This window comes from Heloderma suspectum, chromosome 7 (assembly GCF_057233095.1).
Source record: "Heloderma suspectum isolate Gila_16-S chromosome 7, 16-S_ref, whole genome shotgun sequence".
NCBI lineage: Eukaryota > Metazoa > Chordata > Lepidosauria > Squamata > Helodermatidae > Heloderma > Heloderma suspectum.
The window spans coordinates 3,431,408-3,453,246 of record NC_139464.1 but is presented as its reverse complement, the minus strand read 5'-3'; the positions used below and the strand labels follow the sequence as shown (position 1 = coordinate 3,453,246).

Sequence of the window (21,839 nt, the reverse complement as noted above, 5' to 3'; positions counted from 1 at the left end):
CATTAGTACTGGGAAAGCCATAGCTTTGATTAGATGGACCTTTGTCGGCAAGGTGATGTCTCTGCTTCTTACTATGCTGTCTAGGTTTGCCATAGCTTTCCTCCCAAGGAGCAAGCGTCTTTTAAATTCATGGCTACAGTCACCGTCTGCGGTGATCTTGCAGCCGAAAAAAATAAAATCTGTCACTGCTTCCATTTCTTGCCCTTCTATATGCCAGGAAGTGATAGGGCCAGATGCCATGATCTTAGTTTTTTTAATGTTGAATTTCAAACCAGCTTTTGCACTCTCCACTTTCACCCTCAACAAGAGGCTCTTTAGATCCTCTTCGCTTTCTGCCATTAGGGTGGTATCGTCTGCGTATCTGAGGTTGTTAATTCTCCCGGCAATCTTAATTCCGGCCTGTGATTCATCCAACCCGGCGTTGCTCATGATGTAATCTGCATATAAGTTAAATAAGCAGGGTGACAATATGCAGCCTTGTCGTACTCCTTTCCCAATTTGGAACCAATCGGTTGTTTCATGTCTGGTTCTTACTGTTGCTTCTTGACCTCGTACAGGTTTCTCAGGAGACAGGTAAGGTGGTCTGGTACCCCCATCTCTTTCAGAATTTGCCACAGTTTGTTGTGATGCACACAATCAAAGGCTTTAGCGTAGTCAATGAAGCAGAAATAGACGTTTTTCTGGAATTCTCTTGCTTTCTCCATGATGCAGTGAATATTGGCGATTTGATCTCTAGTTCCTCTGCCTCTTCGAAACCCAGCTTGTACTTCCGGTAGTTCTCGGTTCACATGCTGCTGAAGTTAGCCTGTAGGATTTTGAGTATAACCTTGCTGGCAGGTGAAATGAGCGCAATGGTACGGCAGTTCGAACACTCTTTGGCATTGCCCTTCTTTGGAACTGGAATGTAAACTGACCTTTTCCAGTCTTGCGGCCACTGTTGGGTGTTCCAAATTTGTTGACATATTGAGTGCAGCACTTTAACAGCATCATCTTTTAGGATTTTCAATAGCTCAGCTGGAATAGTGTCATCTCCGCTAGCTTTGTTGTTACTAATGCTTCCAAAGGCCCACTTGACTTCACTCTCTAGAATGTCCGGCTCAAGATCAGTGACCGCACTATCATGGCTATCAGGGACATTCAGATCTTTCCTGTATAGTTCTTCTGTGTATTCTTTCCACCTCTTCTTAATCTCATCTGCTTCTGTTAGGTCCCTGTCTTCTTTGTCATTTATCATGCCCATCTTTGCACAAAACGTTCCCTTGATATCTCCAGTTTTCTTGAGGAGATCTCTAGTCTTTCCCATTCTATTGTTTTCCTCGATTTCTTTGCGTTGTTCATTTAAGAAGGCCTTCTTGTCTGTCCTTGCTATTCTCTGGAACTCTGCATTCAGTTGGATATATCTTCCCCTTTCTCCCTTGCTTTTCGCTTCCCTTCTTTCCTCAGCTACTTGTAAAGCCTCATCAGACAGCCACTTGGCTTTCTTGCATTTCTTTTTCTTTGGGATGGATTGAGTTGCTGCCTCCTGAACATTGTTATGGACCTCCGTCCATAGTTCCTCAGGCACGCTGTCTATCAGGTCTAATCCCTTAAATCTATTCCTCACCTCCACTGTCTATTCATAAGGGATATGATCTAGGTCATACCTGAATGATTTAGTGGTTTTCCCTATGTTCTTCAATTTAAGCCGAAATTTTGCGATAAGAATCTCATGATCTGAGCCACAATCAGCTCCAGGTCTGGTTTTTACTGACTGTATAGAGCTTCTCCATCTATGGCTGCAAAGGACATAATCAATCTGATTTCGATATTGACCATCTGGTGATGTCCGTGTGTAGAGTCGCCTCTTGTGCTGTTGGAAAAGAGTGTTTGCTATGATCAGCGTGTTCTCTTGGCAAAACTATTAGCCTTTGTCCTGCTTCATTTTGTATACCAAGGCCATGGTATACACCTGTTATCCCGGTGATTTCTTGACTTCCTACTTTAGCATTCCAATCCCCTGTGATGAAGAGGACATCTTTTTTTGGTGTTAGTTCTAGAAGGTGTTGTAGGTCTTCATAGAACCGATCAACCTCAGCTTCTTCGGCCTCAGTGGTTGGGGCATAGACTTGAATTACTGTGATGTTGAATGGTTTGCCTTGGATTCGTACTGAGACCATTCTGTCGTTTTTGAGATTGTACCCCAGTACTGCTTTTCCCACCCTTGTTTTGACGATGAGTGCTACTCCATTTCTTCTAAGGGATTCTTGCCCACAGTGATGTTTGGCTTCACCCTTTGTTATTCGAATTGGTTTCTAAATACTAAGATAGACATCTTCAGCAAGGTCTGTTCATTGTAAGACCTTAAATGTGATCTGTCTAGCAGCTCAGATTTAGGGAAGTGTACCTTAATTTGCAGAGGAGCTGAAGCACTACACTTTGACCTGGATTTGAACGTTAAGAAGGACTCATGGGCAGACTCCCTCATAATCCAGTGTGCCTCACACGAGTCAGGAGAGCAAGTATGGCTTGGGGACAGGGGGTGACCTTCTTTACCCTTGGCCAGGATGCAGGGGGATTGGAGGCTTTCTCAACTCACCTTGCACCCACAAGCCGCTAAGGCTGGCACCAGGGGCAGGCTGACTTTGTCGCCCACCCCCCCAGTGGAGTGCTTGTCCACCAGGAGCCCTCGCCATTTGTCTGGCCACTCAAGGATCCTCCCGGATGTAGCTATCGCCCGGGTCAGGGCCAGAGTCTCCTCAGGTTCCATGCCTCGCAGTCGGATGGCCATCAGCATGGCTCCTAGAAGAGAGGGATTCGCTGAACGGTGGGAAGTGTGGTGTTGAACTCCAAGGAAAAGGGAACCCACGCCTCAGCTTGGGCCAGCAAGCACAGAAGTGGCCGTGTAGGCCCTACATGCTGGATTTGGTGTGGTCAACAAGCTTTAAAGGGTTTTGTACTGTTTGAAAAACCTGCAAAACCTGTTTGGCCAGAGGCCCAAGTGGAACTCCCAGGTAAGTGTGCAAAGGGTTGCAGCCTGAGAGCACAGCATCTTCAACAGAAAATCACCGATGTTCCTTAATACCTAGGAATCTCTCTCCATCAGAGTTAGAGAACATGACAAAAACAGGCAGAGAAACAATCTGGAGGTGATTTGGATTTGGAGAGAGCCCCAGACGTCCAGAGGGCAGGAGCTAAAGCAGGGGTGCAGCCTTTGGGGCCAGGCCAGCGAGCCCCCCGTGCTGCTTGTTTCAGGAGCATCTGCTTGCTTCCATTGTGGTCTGCTTGTGTGTTTGTAAATGAAGCGACCATTACGAAGCTCCTCGGCGGTGGTCCTCCCATGGGACAATCTGGGCTCCACTCTTCCTTGCCCTTCCCTATTGGCGATCGCCATCTCTCTCTCCTCTCACCCAGCCTCCCCAGCTGTTCTCTCCTCCTGCGCCTGCTTGGGGATCGGGCAGGGCTCCTGGCCCACAGCCTCCTTTCGGCAACTGCGCACAGGTAGGCGAATGGGCCAGTGCCACCACTTTGTCTGAGGGAGCTCTGCTGGCAGCCAGTGGCAGGCAGCCCTGCTCCCTCTACAAGGAGGTGATGGGAAAGGAGCCCCTCTGGGCAAGGAAAGAGCGAATGGGCTGAGCTGGCTGGTTCAGTGAACCTTTGGGGGACCATTTCAAGAATGTCATTATCACTACCACCAGTATGCCCTTACTGCTACTGGTTTTATGTTTCTTGCTGCTGGTGGCTGCTGATCTCTTTTGTTCACGTCTGGGCAGGTAGGGGATCGCTTTCCTGCAGCACTTTCCTGCCATTTCCCTCAGCACAATGATTTTGGTTTAAAAATCCATTCCCATCAGAGCCCAATTAGTTCATTTAAAAATCTTTCCACAGGGCTGTGACTGACTAAATAGGGGTTTGGGGAATGTATTTAAGCCTGTGCTGCCCTGTTGTATAAAAATGTATTTGGGCTTGGCATGCGTGCATGCATGTGGTATTTGCAAACTGATAAATTCTTACATGTGTGTGTGTGTGTATGATATATATACAACGACGATACCTCGCTTGGTGTGGGCAGATTCTACCCTTAATACAAACCCTTTTCAATTTATGGTGCTGCAATAACTAAAGATGACACTATTGTTGTTGTTGTTGTTATAGAATACACAATGGTATTATTTGCTTGTGTATGTGCCAAATGCTCCATGTGCTTTTAAATGATAGGATATGTACAGCAATCCTCTATAGGTCTACTCAGAAGTAAGTCTCACTGAATTGAATGGGACTTACTCCCATGTAAGCAAGCATATGTGTGTGAGAAATGGGGGGGTTCCCCCTCCCCTCTGCTTTCAATGTTTGAGAAGTGAGCTCTGCTAGAAACTGCTTCCTCTGTGGTTTTAAAAATTCTTTCTTTCCTTTTGGTGGTGCAAGTTAACACATATTCCTGGCTGAATTCCTCCTGTTTAATGCTTGCTGGCCCATCTCTTCAAAAAACCCTGTGATTATGTAATGCCTTTCTCTGTGTTGTGACATACTCAGGATAAACTGGGGTGTTTCTTTTAAAGCCAGTTTAAAAAAACAACTGCTCTCTGATCGTTCTGTGAACTTAAAATGCTGTGATTATGTAACCCAAACTCACTCTCTCTCTCTCTCTCTTGCAGGCATTGACTTCAGTTGCCTGATGCCTCAGTTGGACTGTGTGTGGACCTTGAAATTGCACATGCTGGTTCATATTTACATATACCCATTTAGAAACAGTAATTATAATTTTAATTGAGATGCAGTGCACTGCGCCACCGTGCAGATTGCGAAAGAGTGACCCACGCCTGTGTGTCGGCCTGCTCAGCCTGCCGTCCGGGTGCGAACTACGGATGGGGAACAGTTCTGATGGTTCTTTATCTTTAAACCAGAATTAGACCGAACAGCCTCTCAAACAGAGGATGGTCCTCTGTAAAAGAGGACACATGGCCACCTTTCTTGCTATGTCAAAGGACGTGGCAGCCCAGAGGGGCGCTGGTAACATTAAAAACACTGCAAAAGCGTATGGCGACTTCCACCCACGCAGGGGTGGAGAAAAGGCTTACCTTGACTGTCCTGAAGCACAAGCGTCTCTCCCTCTTTCCAGAGCTCCCCCTCCCCCACGCCCGACCCTCTGCCCTCCATGGGCCTCCTCACCGATCTGCCCCTCCTGCAAGGTCCTCCTGGTCACGGCCTGCACGAAGTAGCGGATCTCGTCTTCCTGCAGCTTCTCGCCATCCCGCTTCTTCCGGATTATTTCCGGGATGCTGAGCCGGCCGCTTGGATTGGGGGCCATGGAGCTGGTGGGGCCAGGCACTGCCAAAGCAAGCGAAGCCAACATGTCAGCCATGAAAGAGAGGGCAAGAAATACCTGCTCCTCAGCAAGAGAGAAAGAGAGGGTCTCCTGAGCAGAGAGCCTCCCCCCCCCCCGCACATCCTGACACATCCCTGCCTGTGGCCTGCCTTCCTCCAGCTCCACCCGCTGTGGCCTCAACATCCCTCCAAGCCCCCTCCCTGCCTGCCTTGCAGAACACCCACACGGTGCCACCTCTCCCCCTTCCTTAAACCCCCTCCTCAAAACCCACCTTCTCCATAGTGCCTTTTGGCCCAACCACCCCCTCGGGCTCTGGTCCTCTTGCAGCCTTCCCCAACCGGGCACCCTCCAGAAGTATTGGACTACCATTATCCCCAGCCCACATGGCCAATGGTCAGGAATGCTGGGAGTTGCAGTCCAAAACATCTGGAGGGCAGCGATCGGGAAGGCTGCCCCAGCTCGTAACTGAGCCTTCAACTAACCCTGGTTGCTGTAGCTGCAAGGCTGGCATCTTGCGCCCGCCCCGCCTCTGCTTTCCTCCCTCCACCACCCTGTGTTAAACTTCAGATTGTAAGCTCCTTGAGACAGGGACTTGTCCTCGTGTACACTGTGCAGTGCCATGCATGCAGCTGGCTCTGTGTACAGGGTAAATCCTCACGATTCTGTGGGTACAGAGGGAGGAGCGCAAGCCACAAAGACGGAAGACTCCATTGACAGAGGCAGTTACATACAGTCAGGGCCAGAAATATCAGAACAAGGATGACTGCTTTGGCAGTTGGCCTCTGCATGCCACCACATTGACGTTGAAAGGAAACACACCCAGATGGGAGCGGCGTCGGGACTTCCAGCTGTAATTCAAGGGGTGACAAAAGTGGGGCACTAACCATTCAGGAAGGACAGCCAGTGGCATACACACGCCCCCATCATTGGTGGCTCATAAGTAATGGAGCAAACCAACATCATTTCCAACGTAAGGATCGCCTTTAATACCTGGATGAAAATCCTTTGCAGTCAACGACTGCCTGAAGTCTGGAACCCATGGACATGACCCAATGCTGGGTTTCCTCCCTCAAGATGCTTTGCCAGGCCTTTACTGCAGCTGCCTTCAGCTGCTGCTCGTTTGTGGGTCTTTCTGCCTTCAGTCTTGTCTTCAGTAAGTGAGAAGCATGCTCTGTTGGGTTGAGATCCGGTGACTGACTTGGCCATTGAAGAACATCCCACTTCTTTGCCTTGAGAAACTCTTGGGTAGCTTTTGCTGTATGTTTTGGGTCATTATCCATCTGCAAGATGAAGTGGCGTCCTCTCAGTTTGGCAGCATTTGGCTCAATCTGAGCAGAAAGTATAGCCCTATGCACTTCAGAGTTCATCCAGCTGCTTTTAGTAGCAGTCAGGTCATCCATAAACACCAGTGACCCGGTTCCATGGGCAGCCATACATGCCCAGGCCATAACACTGCCTCCACCATGTCTGACAGATGAGGTGGTATGCTTTGGATCATGAGCTGTTCAGTGGTTTGCACCTTCTTGTGAAGCCTCTGTATTTACATTCATAAAGCTGTCTCTTGACTGCAGATGTTGACAATGACATGCCCACCTCCGCAAGAGCATTCTTGACCTGGCTAGATGTTGTGAAAGGGTTCCTCTTCGCCATGAGCAGAATTCTGCGGTCATCCACTTTAGTTGTCTTCCGTGGTCTGCCAGGCCTTTTGCTGTTGCTGAGCTTGCCAGTTAATTCCTTCTTTTTCAGGATGTTCCAGACTGTTGTGTTGGCCACTCCCACTGTTTTTGCGATCTCTCTGATGGGTTTATGTTGTTTCCTCAGCCTAATGATGGCCTCCTTCACTCGCATGGACACCTCTTTGGCCCTCATGTGGGGAGTTCCAATGAACAGCTACCAAATGCAAATGTGACACTCAGAACCACCTCCAGGCCTCTTATCTGCTTGACTGGTCATGGGGCACCCAGGAAACAGGCCACACCTGGCCATGCAGCTGCTTGTCAGCCACTCGTTCCATTACTTATGAGCCACTAATGCTGGGGGGGGGGGTGTATGCCACTGGCTGTCCTTCCTGAATGGTTAGTGCCCCACTTTTGTCGAGCCCCTTGAATTACAGCTGAAAGTCCAGACTTCGTTCCCATCTGAGTGTGTTTCCTTTCAACTTCAATGTGATGGTGTGAAGAGGCCAACTGCCAAAACAGTTATCCTTGTTCCAATATTTCTGGCCCTGACTGTACATCGGTGCTCTGTCATCTGTACTGGCTCTGCGTTTGCCACCTTTTCCTCTGGCAGGGCTCTCATGCGTCTAACAGCTGCACAACAGGCAGATATTCCACTGGTGGAGTTTTCCCCATTGCTCCATCTTCATGGGTAGAAGAGCTCCCCCTGCTGAATTTCTAGGCTCCATGCAGCTGTTAACAAGGGGCAGCAACCATCGCTGAGCCCATACCTAGCAGGGGAACAGATTTACTCCTGCGCCATCCCAGGTGAATTGACAGCACAAATGAGCCACGCTGGCAGTGGCTAATTCCCAGCACGAATGATGCTGATCTGAACCCTTCCGGGACCCCTTCCCCCTCTTAGCCAGGAAGCAGGTTGTGTGCTCAGGTCAGCTGCAAAGTGGCCAGAGCTCACTTGGGATCAGCCCTGGGGCCTATTTCCCATGCCAGGGCTCAACCCAAGAACAAGGAACATCTCAAGAGCATGTGCAAAGTGCATTTCTCCTCTTGAGATGGGCAAGGCTCCTATTCCATACATAACTGTGTAGGAAAGGGAATCTCAGCAGGGGCAGAATGAGAAGCTGCACTTGCTAAAATGCCTTCTTCTACGCAACTGTTCAAGGTACAGGAGCCCCTTCCTCATCAAGATGGGAAATGTACTCTGTACATGCCCAGAGATCTTCTAGCACTATCTCATGTGTTCTAGGCCTGAAGCTGAGCATTTGAAACGGGCTCTATGGCGGCTCCCAAGTGAGTCCTGACTTGAACTGAGCCCAGCTCCTGAAAGCAAGAACCGTCCCCAGTGGTGCCTTGGGGTCACTCCCGCCACCACCTCATTGGAGCTTTTCCTTTGCTCAGGGTGGTAATAGAATGGTAACGGATCTCTCCCCCCACCCCACAACTCAGTTGCCCCTGAAGTCATGTGGGGAAATCACCTGGATCGCTGGCACCTTCTGAGGATGACATCACCTGAAAAGGATGGTGACATGGTCAGTGGCCACATCAGCTCTTTCCCCTCTCTCTTGTCCTCCGCCCCCCTAATGGCCTCTCCACGCACCATCAACCTGCAAGTCCACAGGTCCCTGCACTGGGAATGAGCCTCTCCCCGCCTGCAATTCCTCACTATCTCTGTTATGGAGCTGCCTTAATCACAAAACTTACTTTGTGGTTCTAATTTTTGTGAACCGCCCAGAGAGCTTCGGCTGTTGGGCGATATAGAAATAAACGAATAAATAAAATATACTGCAGTAACTACCCAACACACCGATATTTTCCAGCCATTTCAGGGACTCCCTACCTCAACTTCTTTGTTTTTAAATAGAAGTGCCTTGTGCTCTTGCTGCACAGAAATGCTTGGAAACCAGGAGAGTGCAGTAGATAGAACTGTGAACTTGGATTTCAACAGTCTGGACTTACATCTCACTGAACCATGGACTCTTGCGCTACTACCACAGTACAGCCTCTGGCGCTGCTCAGGCATCACTTTTCCACAGTTACTTGGATGTGGAATTAAAACTGTGGTCCCACATAGGATGCTATTATCCAGCAGTGCCCCTCCCCCCATGGCCAAGATCCTTCTATAAAGTTTACTCACAAGTAGGCCCAGTTCAGCAAAGGTCCCTTTCCATGTTTATTAAAAGCTTCCTGCTTGCAAGTTCTGCCCATTTTATTAGAGCGGGGGAGTGGTTAGGGATTAGTCCGCTTCTATTCCTGATAGGGGAAGCCTTTAGTTACTGGGTTCATTGCATTTTTTCTTTTCCAGTGAAACGGATGTCCCCTACGCCCATAAAGTGCAACTGACTCCTAAGAACGTAAGAAGAGCCCTGCTGGACCAGAGCAAAGGCCTCTCTCGTTCCGCCTCCTGTTCTCAACCCCGGGCCAGCGAGGTGCTTCCACGAGATCAGCTCGCAAGGCGCGAGGATGACAGGCCGCTGCCGCCCCGGAATTTGGAGCTTCAACAGGGTCATCCTGCCTAATGGCCATTAACAGACCTCGGCTGCCCATGAACTCTGCCTAACCCTTTTTATAACGGTCAAAGTAAGTGGTCATCACTACCTCCTGTGGCAGGACGTTCCGCAGGTGAATCGCGTGCTGTGTGAAGAGGAACACCCGTTTGTTTGCCCGTCCTCCTGAATCTGCTGCCAACCAGGCTCATCGGGTGACCCCAAGGCCTCGTATTCCGGGAGAAGGCGAAGGGCCCCTCTTCCCTCGCCGAAAGTCGCCTTCGCAACAGGCGTCCAGAAACCCGCAGGAGGAGCCGAGGGCTGATCTGCGGGCCTCGCCGCATTCTCCCGGCTAGCGCATTTAGAGCCCAAATCTGCGCATGCTGAGGCAGAAAAACGTCCACTGCTGGCGGGAGAATGCTGGGCGCGCGGGACTTCTCTTCTGCCTGAACGTGCGCAGGATCGCGTCCTAATTCTAGCTCACGCTTGCACGGACGCGGTCTGCTTTATGTCCTCGCGAGGCCCTTTGCTGGTTTTGCCGCGACAGGCGAACACGGCCGCGCCCCTGGAAGGAACCCCGCGGGCGGCAAGGCGCGCGCGCGCGCGGGGTCCGCCCTCTCGAGCGACGCGGGGCTCCTTCCCACGGGCTTTGCCCCGCGCGGGTGAGACGGCTCCTGCGGGGAGGGCGGCGGGCTCTCCGCGTGCCGCCGTGATCATTCGGGCGCCTCCCGCGCTAAACGCCCGCTGTTCCGTGTTCCGATAGATCGCAGGTGACGAGCTACCAAATCGCGCGCGCGCGCCCCCCCCCCCGTGCTCTGCTTCGGCTTCCTCCGGGGAAAGAGTTAAGCGGCAAGAAGAGGCGCGAGACCGATGAAACATAATGGAAGGCTCGGATACGGGGCGAGGAGGGGGAAGCACGCGCGTGAAAAGGGGAGTCATGCGACCTTGCATTTAAAACAGACGCTGAAAGCCCCGTTTTAAACGCAGGATTTTAGGCTGGTGTAGAGATGCATTCTAAACATAGTGTTTCAGGGGGACAGCACTCAGTCTCCCCCCCCCCCCGTCCTTTCTTCTTAGCTTTTTCTCTTGTTTTTATTTAAACAACTGATCCTGGCTGCTCCACCCTTAGGGGGGTTTTCACAGCAGCAATTGAAGGAGATGCCAGCCTGAGATGGTCCTGGGGCTTCAAAGCCCTGGACTTGTACCTCAGATGCCTGAGCTAGCTAAGGCTGGGAAGGGGTTGTACTCTGCACATTTTCTCAGAAGAAACTTCCCCAATTTCTACCCGCTCATACATTACATATCCACACATAGACATGCATTCGCACGCATGCGCGCGTGCGCGCACACTGAGTGAACATCCACTCTTCTCTCTTTCGCAGTCCTGGGTAAATGCCAGGATTCCTCCTCACCCCCGTCCGCTGCTTCAAATTTTATTTATGTCTTACACTTCTATACTACCCAATAGCTGAAGCTCTCTGGGTGGTTCACAATGATAAAAACCATAAAATGCAGCAACATAATAAAACATAATATAAAACTTTTAAAAGGTTAAACTAACCAGAATAAAAACCAGCAGAAGTGTAAAAGTGCAATCTCTCTCTCTCTCTTGCACATCAACTGAGTCTTTTCTTTGAAAATTGCCTGGAGAACAGAGTGTTTCTATGCATGAGTAGAGTGCCCTTCCCGTGCATCCAGCCAGCAGGCCCTGCAAAGGTTTGAGCCCCAGCACCTCTTACATTACAGCAGACTCCTTGACATGCAGCACCCACCCAGAAAAGTAAAGGAAGAACCCCTCTAAGCAGACAGCCTCTTCCACCCGCAACCTGCAGACAGTAGAGAGGATGCCCTGTCTTCCTCTCACCCTGAAAACAGTTCCTCTCCCTCTGAGGCTCATCATATTGGATTCTGGATGTAGTGGTGGGTTGATAGATCTGTTTGGACTGGAGAGGTGAGGAGCTGACTTCCAGTCCAGCCCCAGAAAAGCAAGGAGAAAAGGAAATTGGTGTCCCAGCCAGGTTGCATTTTATGGAAGACAATGTGAAGTAATGTTAACAAGGAAAGCATGACTTTGAGTATGTGCAGAGTGCCTTTGACCCATCACTACATGATGTAGGAGAGTCACTACAAACTTCACAGCCACTGAGTCATTAAAACAATTGCAGACCCTTCATGCTCCTTCCCCTGCCCCCAAATCTCATTCTGAATCGATGGGATTAATCTTCTGGATCAGGAATGAATTCTACACAAGTTTGTACCACAGATTTTTCATGCTGAAATTAAGCTCTCTGTCCCTGTAACAGCTGCTGCACATATGCAACAAGTGCAGGATTTCACCAAAATGAAGGTGCAGTGATGCTGGAAGCTCTGCCCTATTATGCACCAGATTCAGTCACAGAGCCCCTTTAAAGGAGTGGGGAAGAACAAGCAGGGGTCAGAAGTGTGATCTGTGGGGCTTGTATGGGGAGCGGACAGCCCATCTTATTCAGCGTGTCTGTTCCTTATTAAAAGTCTCCAGAAAGCACACTCCTTGAGGCAGACTGCTAATAATAGATGAACATAGCAGGAAGCACTCCACTCTGCCAGAGGCAGAGGGAGTTTTTCAGCTGCCCTCAGGTAACTCCGAAAGGTGTCACTGGCCAGGTGACAGCATTGTCTTTGTCATGGGAATGAAATACCCCCTTTAAGCTCCTCCTTGCAGGCAACAGGGCTTCTCACCTGGGCATATCAAGTGAATAAAGGAGATCCAGTACCACTTTCTCAAAGGGTTGAGAGACTTTGCAAAACAAAGAAAGCAGCCAACCCAAACCAGCCCACCCTGCCGATGAAGAATGCCAAGTCATCTACGTGCAAACTTACCTTGGGACCACCCAAGACGAGGGAAGGGATGCTGGGTGTGGAGTGGCCACCTCTTTGAACAGGGAGGGGATTGCTCTGTGGTATGGCGGATTGGGCGTGGTGGGGGGAGCTTTCGCATATATTTCCACACACACCTCTTTCTCTTTCCCTTGCTCAAGCTCTCCAAGTTGGCCCGGATTGCACCAGCAGTTGATGCAGCCACAACAGCCTCCCAGTTCACCCGGCTAAGCCAAATGTGCGACTGCAATGCCCCCTGGTTCCCATTAGCCATGTTCCCACCCACACCCAATAACTAATCATGACACAGCATGGGAGAAACCAAAGCGAATGATGCATTTTGGACTGTGGTGGTGGATGCTATTGCCCCACCTTGGCAGGGCACCCAAACCTCAGCTGCAGCTCCGAGTGTCTTGCAGCAAGAACAGGAGGGGAGGCAGCTTGGCGCTCTTTTGAAGCACTATAAATGCTTCAAAAGGGCAACGCCAAAGAGTGTTCAAACTACTGCACAATTGCGCTCATTTCACATGCCAGCAAGGTGATGCTCAAAATCCTACAAGCTAGGCTTCAGCAGTATGCGAACCGAGAACTATCGGAAGTACAAGCTGGGTTTAGAAGAGGCAGAGGAACTAGAGATCAAATCGCCAACATTCACTGCATCATGGAGAAAGCAAGAGAATTCCAGAAAAACGTCTATTTCTGCTTCATTGACTACGCTAAAGCCTTTGATTGTGTGGATCACAACAAACTGTGGCAAATTCTTAAAGTGATGGGAGTACCAGACCACCTTACCTGTCTCCTGAGAAACCTGTATGAGGGTCAAGAAGCAACAGTAAGAACCAGACATGGAACAACCGAGTGGTTCAAAATTGGGAAAGGAGTACGACAAGGCTGCATATTGTCACCCTGCTTATTTAACTTATATGCAGAGTACATCATGAGAAATGCCGGGTTGGATGAATCACAGGTCGGAATTAAGATTGCCGGGAGAATTATCAACAACCTCAGATACGCAGACGATACCACCCTAATGGCAGAAAGCAAAGAGGATCTCAAGAGCCTCTTGTTGAGGGTGAAAGAGGAGAGTGCAAAAGCTGGTTTGAAACTCAACATTAAAAAAACTAAGATCATGGCATCTGGCCCCATCACTTCCTGGCATATAGAAGGGGAAGAAATGGAAGCTGTGACAGATTTTACTTTCTTGGGCTCCAAGATCACCGCAGACGGTGACTGTAGCCCTGAAATTAAAAGACGCTTGCTCCTTGGGAGGAAAGCTATGGCCAACCTAGACAGCATAGTAAGAAGCAGAGACATCACCTTGCCGACAAAGGTCCGTCTAATCAAAGCTATGGTTTTCCCAGTAGTAATGTATGGCTGTGAGAGCTGGACTATAAGGAAGGCTGAGCGCCGAAGAATTGATGCTTTCGAACTGTGGTGCTGGAGAAGACTCTTACGAGTCCCCTGGACTGCAAGGAGGTCAAATCAGTCAATCCTAAAGGAAATCAACCCTGAGTGCTCATTGGAAGGACAGATACTGAAACTGAAGCTCAAATATTTTGGCCACCTAATGCGAAGAGAAAACTCTCTGGAAAAGACCCTGATGCTGGGAAAGACTGAAAGCAAAAGGAGAAGGGGACGGCAGAGGATGAGATGGCTGGACAGCATCACCGATGCAATGAATATGAACTTGAGCACGCTCCGGGAGAGAGCGCAGGACAGGAAGGCCTGGCGTGCTATGGTCCATGGGGTCACGAAGAGTCGGACACGACTGAACGACTGAACAACAGCAACAAAATGCCTCTCAGGCAGAGTTCTGGCCTAGTTTCTGTGCTGTAAATGCTGCAATAATATTCAAGGAATGCCAGCAAAATGTCACCGCTTGCAAGGCTCCACTTGGGAGTCATTCCCAAGTGCTTATTTGCTGACCTGGTCCCCTCGCCAGGTGACCACAGATACGTAACCTAATGGCAGCCCAGAGTCTCTGGGTCTATAGGTTTGCTTGCCGTCACAGAAATGTTGCACAGAGCAAAGCCTGCAGTGGCTTATTGCACTCAGGCCCTGCTTGTGGGTTTCCCACAGGCAGCTGGTTGGCTGCTGTGTGGACAGAATGCTGGGCGAGATGGTCCCTGGCTCTGATACAGCAGGGCTCTTCTGGTGTCTCTTGTGGGCCGCTCCTGAGGTGAAAAATATCAGAGGACTTTCAATCATAAGAAATGTTGCAAGTCTTAGGAGGGTTTCAAACACAGGCCTGGCTATAAAAGGAAATAACTGTCGTAAGATTGTTTATCTGTTGCAAGTTGGCTGCAGCATCCAGTAAGCTATTTGTGGAGATCTTTCATAACCATCCTCTTTTAAAATATTTCTGATTCTCATCCCATTGCCACCCACTAACTGCACCGAATCAGAGCAGATTTCCTCCTCTTCCCCAAAGGCCTACCCCAGCTGAACCCCCACCCCGCAAGAAACTTCAAAGTGTGTTCCGCTGCAGCTTTCCCTTTGCTCCCTTTGCTCTTTGTTAGAGCTTACATTCCCAACCGAAACCTGACCATTTTTTCCAAATTCACAGCCATTATTTTTTCCATTTGAAATTTCCGTGTTAAAATCCAGATCTGGAGGACAACGCAACAGACCCTTCAGGATGGTCGAAGTGCACCAGGAACACGCATCTCCCCCACCCCAATCCCTCACCATCTCCATGACGGACACGAACCACAGAATGGATATTAGGGCATCTGTGCCCTGGAAAGGGGCCGGCCCAGGAGGAGCACACAAACCAGGGCCCTGTTTCCATGACAACGGAAGAAGAAGCGGCTCGCCTGCATTTTTGTAGGAGCCGCTTTTGGTCCGCGCTCCACGAGGGTGTGCATTGTGCCATTCTAAGGGACTTCACATAACTTACTTCCGGGGAGGGGGGGTGGAGTGAACATCATCTGAGTGGCAGGGGCTGCTCAAGCAATAAGAAGGGCTCCCCTCCCTGCCTGCTCCATGCTCCGCAAGGATGGTGTGAAGGAGTTACTTCCCCTCATGCGTATCAATAAGACATACCTCCCAATGCCCCAAGCCTCACTGAACACAACGGCTGTTACTTCTGAGTAGACACACAGCTTGTGCTGGGAAAGGGTGGGGGGAGAACAGAGGGATGGGAAACCAGCCCCCTTTCTAAGCAAACCGATACTGCGCAGGATCTCTATAACGAAGCTGCAATTTAGTTCCTTCCTAAGGCAATGAAGCAAGCAATGGAGAATCAGAGCCTCAAGATCGTGCTTAACCGCACTTAGGGAACTGGGCTCTAAACTGTGCCATTTCAACTGAGGGAGATCTCTGTAAGTACTGATGTGGGCATTCAGAGGGCAAGCCTCATTCAGCACAATGGGAGTTCCTTCTCAGGAGACACTAATGGGTTTGTTGTTGTGAGAAAGAGAACAGCAAACACCAAGATGGAAACCAGCCCCCATTTTAACCTGCAGGATCTCTATAGCAAAGGGTAGTTACTTCCTAAGGCAGTAAAGCAAACAGTGGAGAATCAGAGCCTTGAGATCATGGATTACAGCACTAAGGGAATTGTGCTTTAAACTGTGCTTTAAATTGTGCTTTAAACATTTCAATTGAGGGGGATCTCTGTAAGTATTGATGTGGGCATTCAGAGGGCAAGCCTCAATGACCACAATGGGAGTTACTTCTGAGTAAACACTAATTGGTTTGTGCAGGGATGGGAAACACACAGGAAACACCCCTTGACCCGGGTCATGGTGAAAGGCACCCCCCTGGGCAGGGCGAGCATACAAGAGGTCAATGTGGGGGCTGGGGCACACAGCAACTATACCGGGGAGAACCCAACTTAAGGAAAAGAATCAGGCTTTAAGCAGTCTCAGGAAATCGGTTTTTCCGTGATCAGCTCCAGGGTGGCTGCTGGATGGCCACGAAGTCATGTATCCCTAACGACCTCCACATGCAGCCGGTTCCGAGTAAATCACTCGTGGAAACAGGCGCCAGGTGGGGAAGCTCTGGCCATCCCTGAGCCTCCTTCCTAGGAGAAAGCTCCCTCTGCTGACATCTGCATGTTTTCCAGTTGTTAAAAACCTCAGAGCCCTGCCAGGAAAACAAATCCAATGCTAACCCACCCCATTTTTCCAATAAACTCCTTTTTCAAACCAACCTTGGGGCCAGCCAAGATGTGGGGAGTGGTCAACTTGGCACAGCATTCTGGTACATGTTTCCAAGACACGCCTCTCCCTTTTCAACCTTGGGCTCTGACTGATCTATACTGTTGTTGAATTCCATCGTTAACAATGTTTATTTTTGCCATCTGAATCTCTGTTCCCGATGACATGGTCAGCATTTTAAACTGATGTGCACACAGCACTTCCTCTTCTGCCATTCTCCACATAATGCAAATTTCAAGGACTCAGATTCTGCAGCTGGCTCACCAGCACGAGCCACTAATTGTGCATGGAGTTACTCCACACCCAACCCAAAGGACGCGTCTGTGGTCCCATGCGATGTCTGCCAAGCTACAGAGCTGTGGGGGAAGCCAGGTGAGCGGCCGTGTCGGCGCCACTGCAGTGCATAAAGACCAGCAATCCCGCCACCCCAGTTCCTGCCAGCAGAAGTCAATCCAATTTGCCAGGTCACCCGCCCTGCCTTACTCCTTGCCTCTTCCACCTTGGCTTCTTGCAGGCACCCCGTTGCAACAGCTGCCCACGTAGGAAGCAATGAAATAAACAGTGCCAGTTCCCGGGCCCTTGGGCAAGACCCCCTCCCTGGGGCCCCTCCCCAGTGGGTCTACTTGCTCACCGCCAGTGTCACTCGCTGCTCTCGCTCCTCCTCCTCTCTCTCATCATGGCTCCCACTTGCTTGCTTGGCAGGCAGAGAGCCAGGAGCAAGCAGGCCACGGCATCTCCTCCTCCTCACCACCACTGCTGTCTGGGCCAGAGCAAGGGCCCGGTGAACAAGCAGATTGCGATGGTGAAGAGGAGGAGCCACTCTGGGGGGTCTTGCCAGTGGCCCCCTGCTGGGGTGTGGGCCCTCGGCAGGTGCCCAACCATGCCTACCTGTGATGCCAACCGTGAAATGGAAGCCACCGTGGCAGCTGACAGGCACAGATGCGCCACACACTCTGGAATGGTGTGCTTGCAACGGACACTCCCAGATTTAGTATGCTGGCTGGGGGAGAAGGACTCCTAGTCTTTATTACCTTAGTACTGCTTTGCTGGAAAAGATCTCTCCTGAGGACACTTCTTTTCCAGAATTGGCTTCAGTGGTGAGCCATGACAGATGTTGTTGTTGTTCAGTCGTGTCTGACTCTTCGTGACCCCATGGACCAAAGCACGCCAGGCCTTTCTGTCCTGCGCTCTCTCCAGGAGTGTGCTCAAGTTCATATTCATTGCATCGGTGATGCTATCCAGCCATCTCATCCTCTGCCGTCCCCTTCTCCTTTTGCCTTCAGTCTTTCCCAGCATCAGGGTCTTTTCCAGAGAGTTTTCTCTTTGCGTTAGGTGGCCAAAATATTTCAGCTTCAGCTTCAGTATCTGTCCTTCCAATGAGCACTCAGGGTTGATTTCCTTTAGGATGGGCTGATTGGACCTCCTTGCAGTCCAGGGGACTCGTAAGAGTCTTCTCCAGCACCACAGTTCGAAAGCATCAATTCTTCGGCGCTCAGCCTTCCTTATAGTCCAGCTCTCACAGCTATACGTTGCTACTGGGAAAACCATAGCTTTGATTAGACGGACCTTTGTCGGCAAGGTGATGTCTCTGCTTCTTACTATGCTGTCTAGGTTGGCCATAGCTTTCCTCCCAAGGAGCAAGCGTCTTTTAATTTCAGGGCTACAGTCACCGTCTGCGGTGATCTTGGAGCCCAAGAAAGTAAAATCTGTCACAGCTTCCATTTCTTCCCCTTCTATATGCCAGGAAGTGATGGGGCCAGATGCCATGATCTTCGTTTCTTTAATGTTGAGTTTCAAACCAGCTTTTGCACTCTCCTCTTTCACCCTCAACAAGAGGCTCTTGAGATCCTCTTCGCTTTCTGCCATTAGGGTGGTATCGTCTGCATATCGGAGATTGTTGATAATTCTCCCGGCAATCTTAATTCCGAGCTGTGATTCATCCAACCCGGCGTTTCTCATGATGTAATCTGCATATAAGTTAAATAAGCAGGGTGACAATATGCAGCCTTGCCGTACTCCTTTCCCAATTTGGAACCAATCGGTTGTTCCATGTCCAGTTCTTACTGTTGCTTCTTGACCCTCGTACAGGTTTCTCAGGGACAGGTAAGGTGGTCTGGTACTCCCATCACTTTAAGAATTTGCCACAGTTTGTTGTGATGCACACAATCAAAGGCTTTAGAGCCGTCAATGAAGCAGAAATAGATGTTTTTCTGGAATTCTCTTGCTTTCTCCATGATCCAGTGAACGCTGGCGTTTTGATCTCTAGTTCCTCTGCCTCTTCGAAACCCAGCTTGTACTTCCGGTAGTTCTTGGTTCACATGCTGCTGAAGCTAGCTTGTAGGATTTTGAGCATCACCTTGCTGGCATGTGAAATGAGCGCAATGGTACGGTAGTTCGAACACTCTTTGGCATTGCCCTTCTTTGGAACTGGAATGTAAACTGACCTTTTCCAGTCTTGCAGCCACTGTTGAGTGTTCCAGATTTGTTGGCATACTGAATGCAGCACTTTAACAGCATCATCTTTTAGGATTTTAAATAGCTCAGCTGGAATACTGTCATCTCCGCTAGCTTTGTTGTTACTAGTGCTTCCTAAGGCCCACTTGACTTCACTCTCTAGGATGTCCGGCTCAAGTTCAGTGACCACACTATCATGGCTATCAGGGACATTCAGATCTTTCCTGTATAGTTCTTCTGTGTATTCTTGCCACCTCTTCTTAATCTCATCTGCTTCTGTTAGGTCCCTGCCTTCTTTGTCCTTTATCATGACAGATGAGGTGCCCCCAAAGACCAGCATCTGCACCAAGGAGCACATCACAACATCACCCCAGCATGAACCTGCCCTGGGACAATGAGCGCTGCAAAATGGACCCACCCACTGGAACTTGTCCTGGGACAAAGAAATGCTGCTGCAGGTGCCCACCTGCTGGGACTCGCCCTACAGGAAGGAAATGCTCTAAGTGGCGTCTGCCCGTGGGCAGGCCGTTCGCTTAGATCTATGCTAGCAGAGACACAGCGAGCACCGAGCACTCCGGAGAGGAAGCCAGATCTCGCAACCAGATCTTGCGGCTTGCGGCTCATGGCGATGCTAGTGGACCTGTTGTGCTTGTCAGAGGAGGCCAGAAGGACCCTATGCCAACTGTGAGGGCTATGATCCAGCACAAGAGGGAGGCAGCATCTGCAAAGTTTAGGACAATGACCCGGGCACCATCTTGCTGCCCTGCTGAGAGGCACCCTTAGGAGAAGCAAACATGTACTGTTTTTATACTGTTTAAATTTATTTATTTATTAAATTTCTTAATCGCCCATCTGGCTGGTCATCCGGCCACTCTGGGCGATGTACAACGGTACAATTTAAAACAGTAAAACTGCACATTAAGCATTATTTAAAAATACCCTAACCCACCCCAAATGCCTGCCTGAATAACCAAGTTTTTGGGGCATGGCGGAAGCTCATTAAAGAGGGGGCATGGCAGAATTCCCTCGGGAGGGAGTTCCACAGAGTGGGGGCCACCACAGAGAAGGCCCTCTCCCTTGTCCTCACCAGCCTAGCTGTCCTGGCTGATGGGACAGAGAGAAGGCCATCTGAGGCTGATCTTATTGAGCGGCCTGTCTGATGTTGCTGGAGGCACTCCTTGAGATAGGCTGGGCCGGAACCATATAGGGTTTTAAAGGTCAAAACCAACACCTTAAATTTGGCCTGGAAAACAACTGGTAGCCAGTGCAACTCCTTCAGATAAATTGATTTTATTTGTACGCCACCCTGAGATCTTAAGGATATAGGGTGGGAAACAAATGTTTAAAATAAATAAATAAAATAAACACTTCAAAAAAGAAACAGCCCAGTCTGAGTCTGTTCTACTGTATGAGCACTTTCCGTGGCCCACACCACAGCAGCCACTGACTGGGAGATGTCTGGAGAAATACAAGGCCCACAGCGTCTCTCTCACTGTCCCTCCAGCAGGGACACTGGTGAAGTCCTCCCGAGAAGCCATCATGCTACAGGAGGGGCACCGAGTTTGAAAGTCTTTCATAGTCGAATCCAGAGAGAAAGAGGGAGAACTCAGCACTGCCAGCAATGGGCTGAAACGGAGCTGCAAGCGTGTTGGCATGACCCATGGAGGAGAAATTCAAACGCGGAATGATGGCCTTGACCCAGGAGACAGTCAGAGAGGGACCTGTGGCCATGCCGTTTCAAGGTGGCATCAGCCGACCGCCCTTCCCGCCCACAAGGGTCTCTTCAGAGGCTGCTTAGCACACCTGGGACCACCATTCACGCCTGGAGAACTTGCCCGTCAGTGCTGAGATCCTCCCTTTGGTACGAAGGCCAGGAGCAGAATCCCAAAGACCTGGTTCTTGGCGCTGCCTCTGGAGATGTCCAGAGCCTCTTCTCAGTGCAAGAGGAGGAGAGAGGAGGGGGGTTTGAGAGAGGCCTGACGGAGGAGGAGGAGGACCTCAAGGAGGCAACGCCCATGGACATTTTATTTATTGGTTTGCTTGTTACATTTCTATATCGCCCCGTAGTCAAAGCTCTCTGAGCAGTCTGCAGAAGTTAAAACATTAAATACAATATAAAAAGTTTAAAAGCCATTTACATAAAAGCACACAGAGAATTTACACAAACAACATGTAACTAAAAACAACTCTGAACAGTCAGTCGGAACCAACGACACACCCAGGACTGGTTAAAACTCATCACGTGCTGCCCAATGCCTGGGAGAAGAGACCTGGCGCCGAAAAGATAACGATGTTGGCGCCAAGTGACCCTATTTTGACAAACAGAAAGAAGCAATGTACGTTTAAAACAACAGAAAGCCAATGGCCGCATGGGGAAGTAAAGTATACAAACGAAAGGGGGGGTATTTTATTTTACTGTACTTTTAAGCATACTGAGTTGTGCTTTCCACAGGCCTCTCTGCTCAGCCTACCTGCCCCCCGCCCCCCTGCGCCAGCTCCTTGGGGGAGCTGTGGAGCTCCCCCAGCGCAGTCACCCAAGGGCGCGCCTGCCGCCAGCCCCCCAGCCAAAGCGCACACCAAATGTTTTGGACGCTGCGAAGTGTTTGCAGTATCAGTCATGTTTTGTTGAAATAAACGCTGTGGTTAACCGTTGGAGGGGGAAAGGAGGCCTGAATGCAACATGACCTAGCAGATTTGTCTGCTCAGCTAATTGCCCGTTTGAATGCTTTGGTTCCGTTAAGCCAGGGCTTGCAGTCTGGGCACAGAGCTAGAGGGGGCCGTAAGCCCCAAAGCCCAGCCTCTGCTCCCCCTCCTTTCGTGCCTTTCCCCCCCGTATCCCAGACTGGGCAAACTTCAGGCTTGTGGCTCTGCTTGGTTTTTTACCAGATCCACCAGCTGTGGCCTG

The 21,839-nt window shown here is 50.0% G+C and overlaps 1 protein-coding gene across 10 annotated transcripts in view; it reads right to left on the bottom strand.

Moving 5' to 3' along the window:
* Positions 1-21,839, bottom strand: part of TYMP (thymidine phosphorylase) — a 52,407-nt gene that overhangs the window by 18,562 nt on the left and 12,006 nt on the right. For 4 of the 10 annotated variants that reach the window (XM_084808893.1, XM_084808899.1, XM_084808895.1 and 1 more), the window contains 3 exons: positions 8,454-8,487; positions 5,146-5,304; positions 2,576-2,778 (listed from right to left, as the gene is read on the bottom strand). In XM_084808893.1, the coding sequence (XP_084665019.1) occupies positions 2,576-2,778; positions 5,146-5,304; positions 8,454-8,484 (393 nt within the window). In that variant the 5' untranslated portion in view covers positions 8,485-8,487. Of the gene's footprint in view, positions 1-2,575; positions 2,779-5,145; positions 5,305-8,453; positions 8,488-9,573; positions 10,220-12,320; positions 12,365-21,839 lie in introns of those variants that run through there. The other 6 variants (XM_084808894.1, XM_084808892.1, XM_084808898.1 and 3 more) reach the window with 6 other exon arrangements.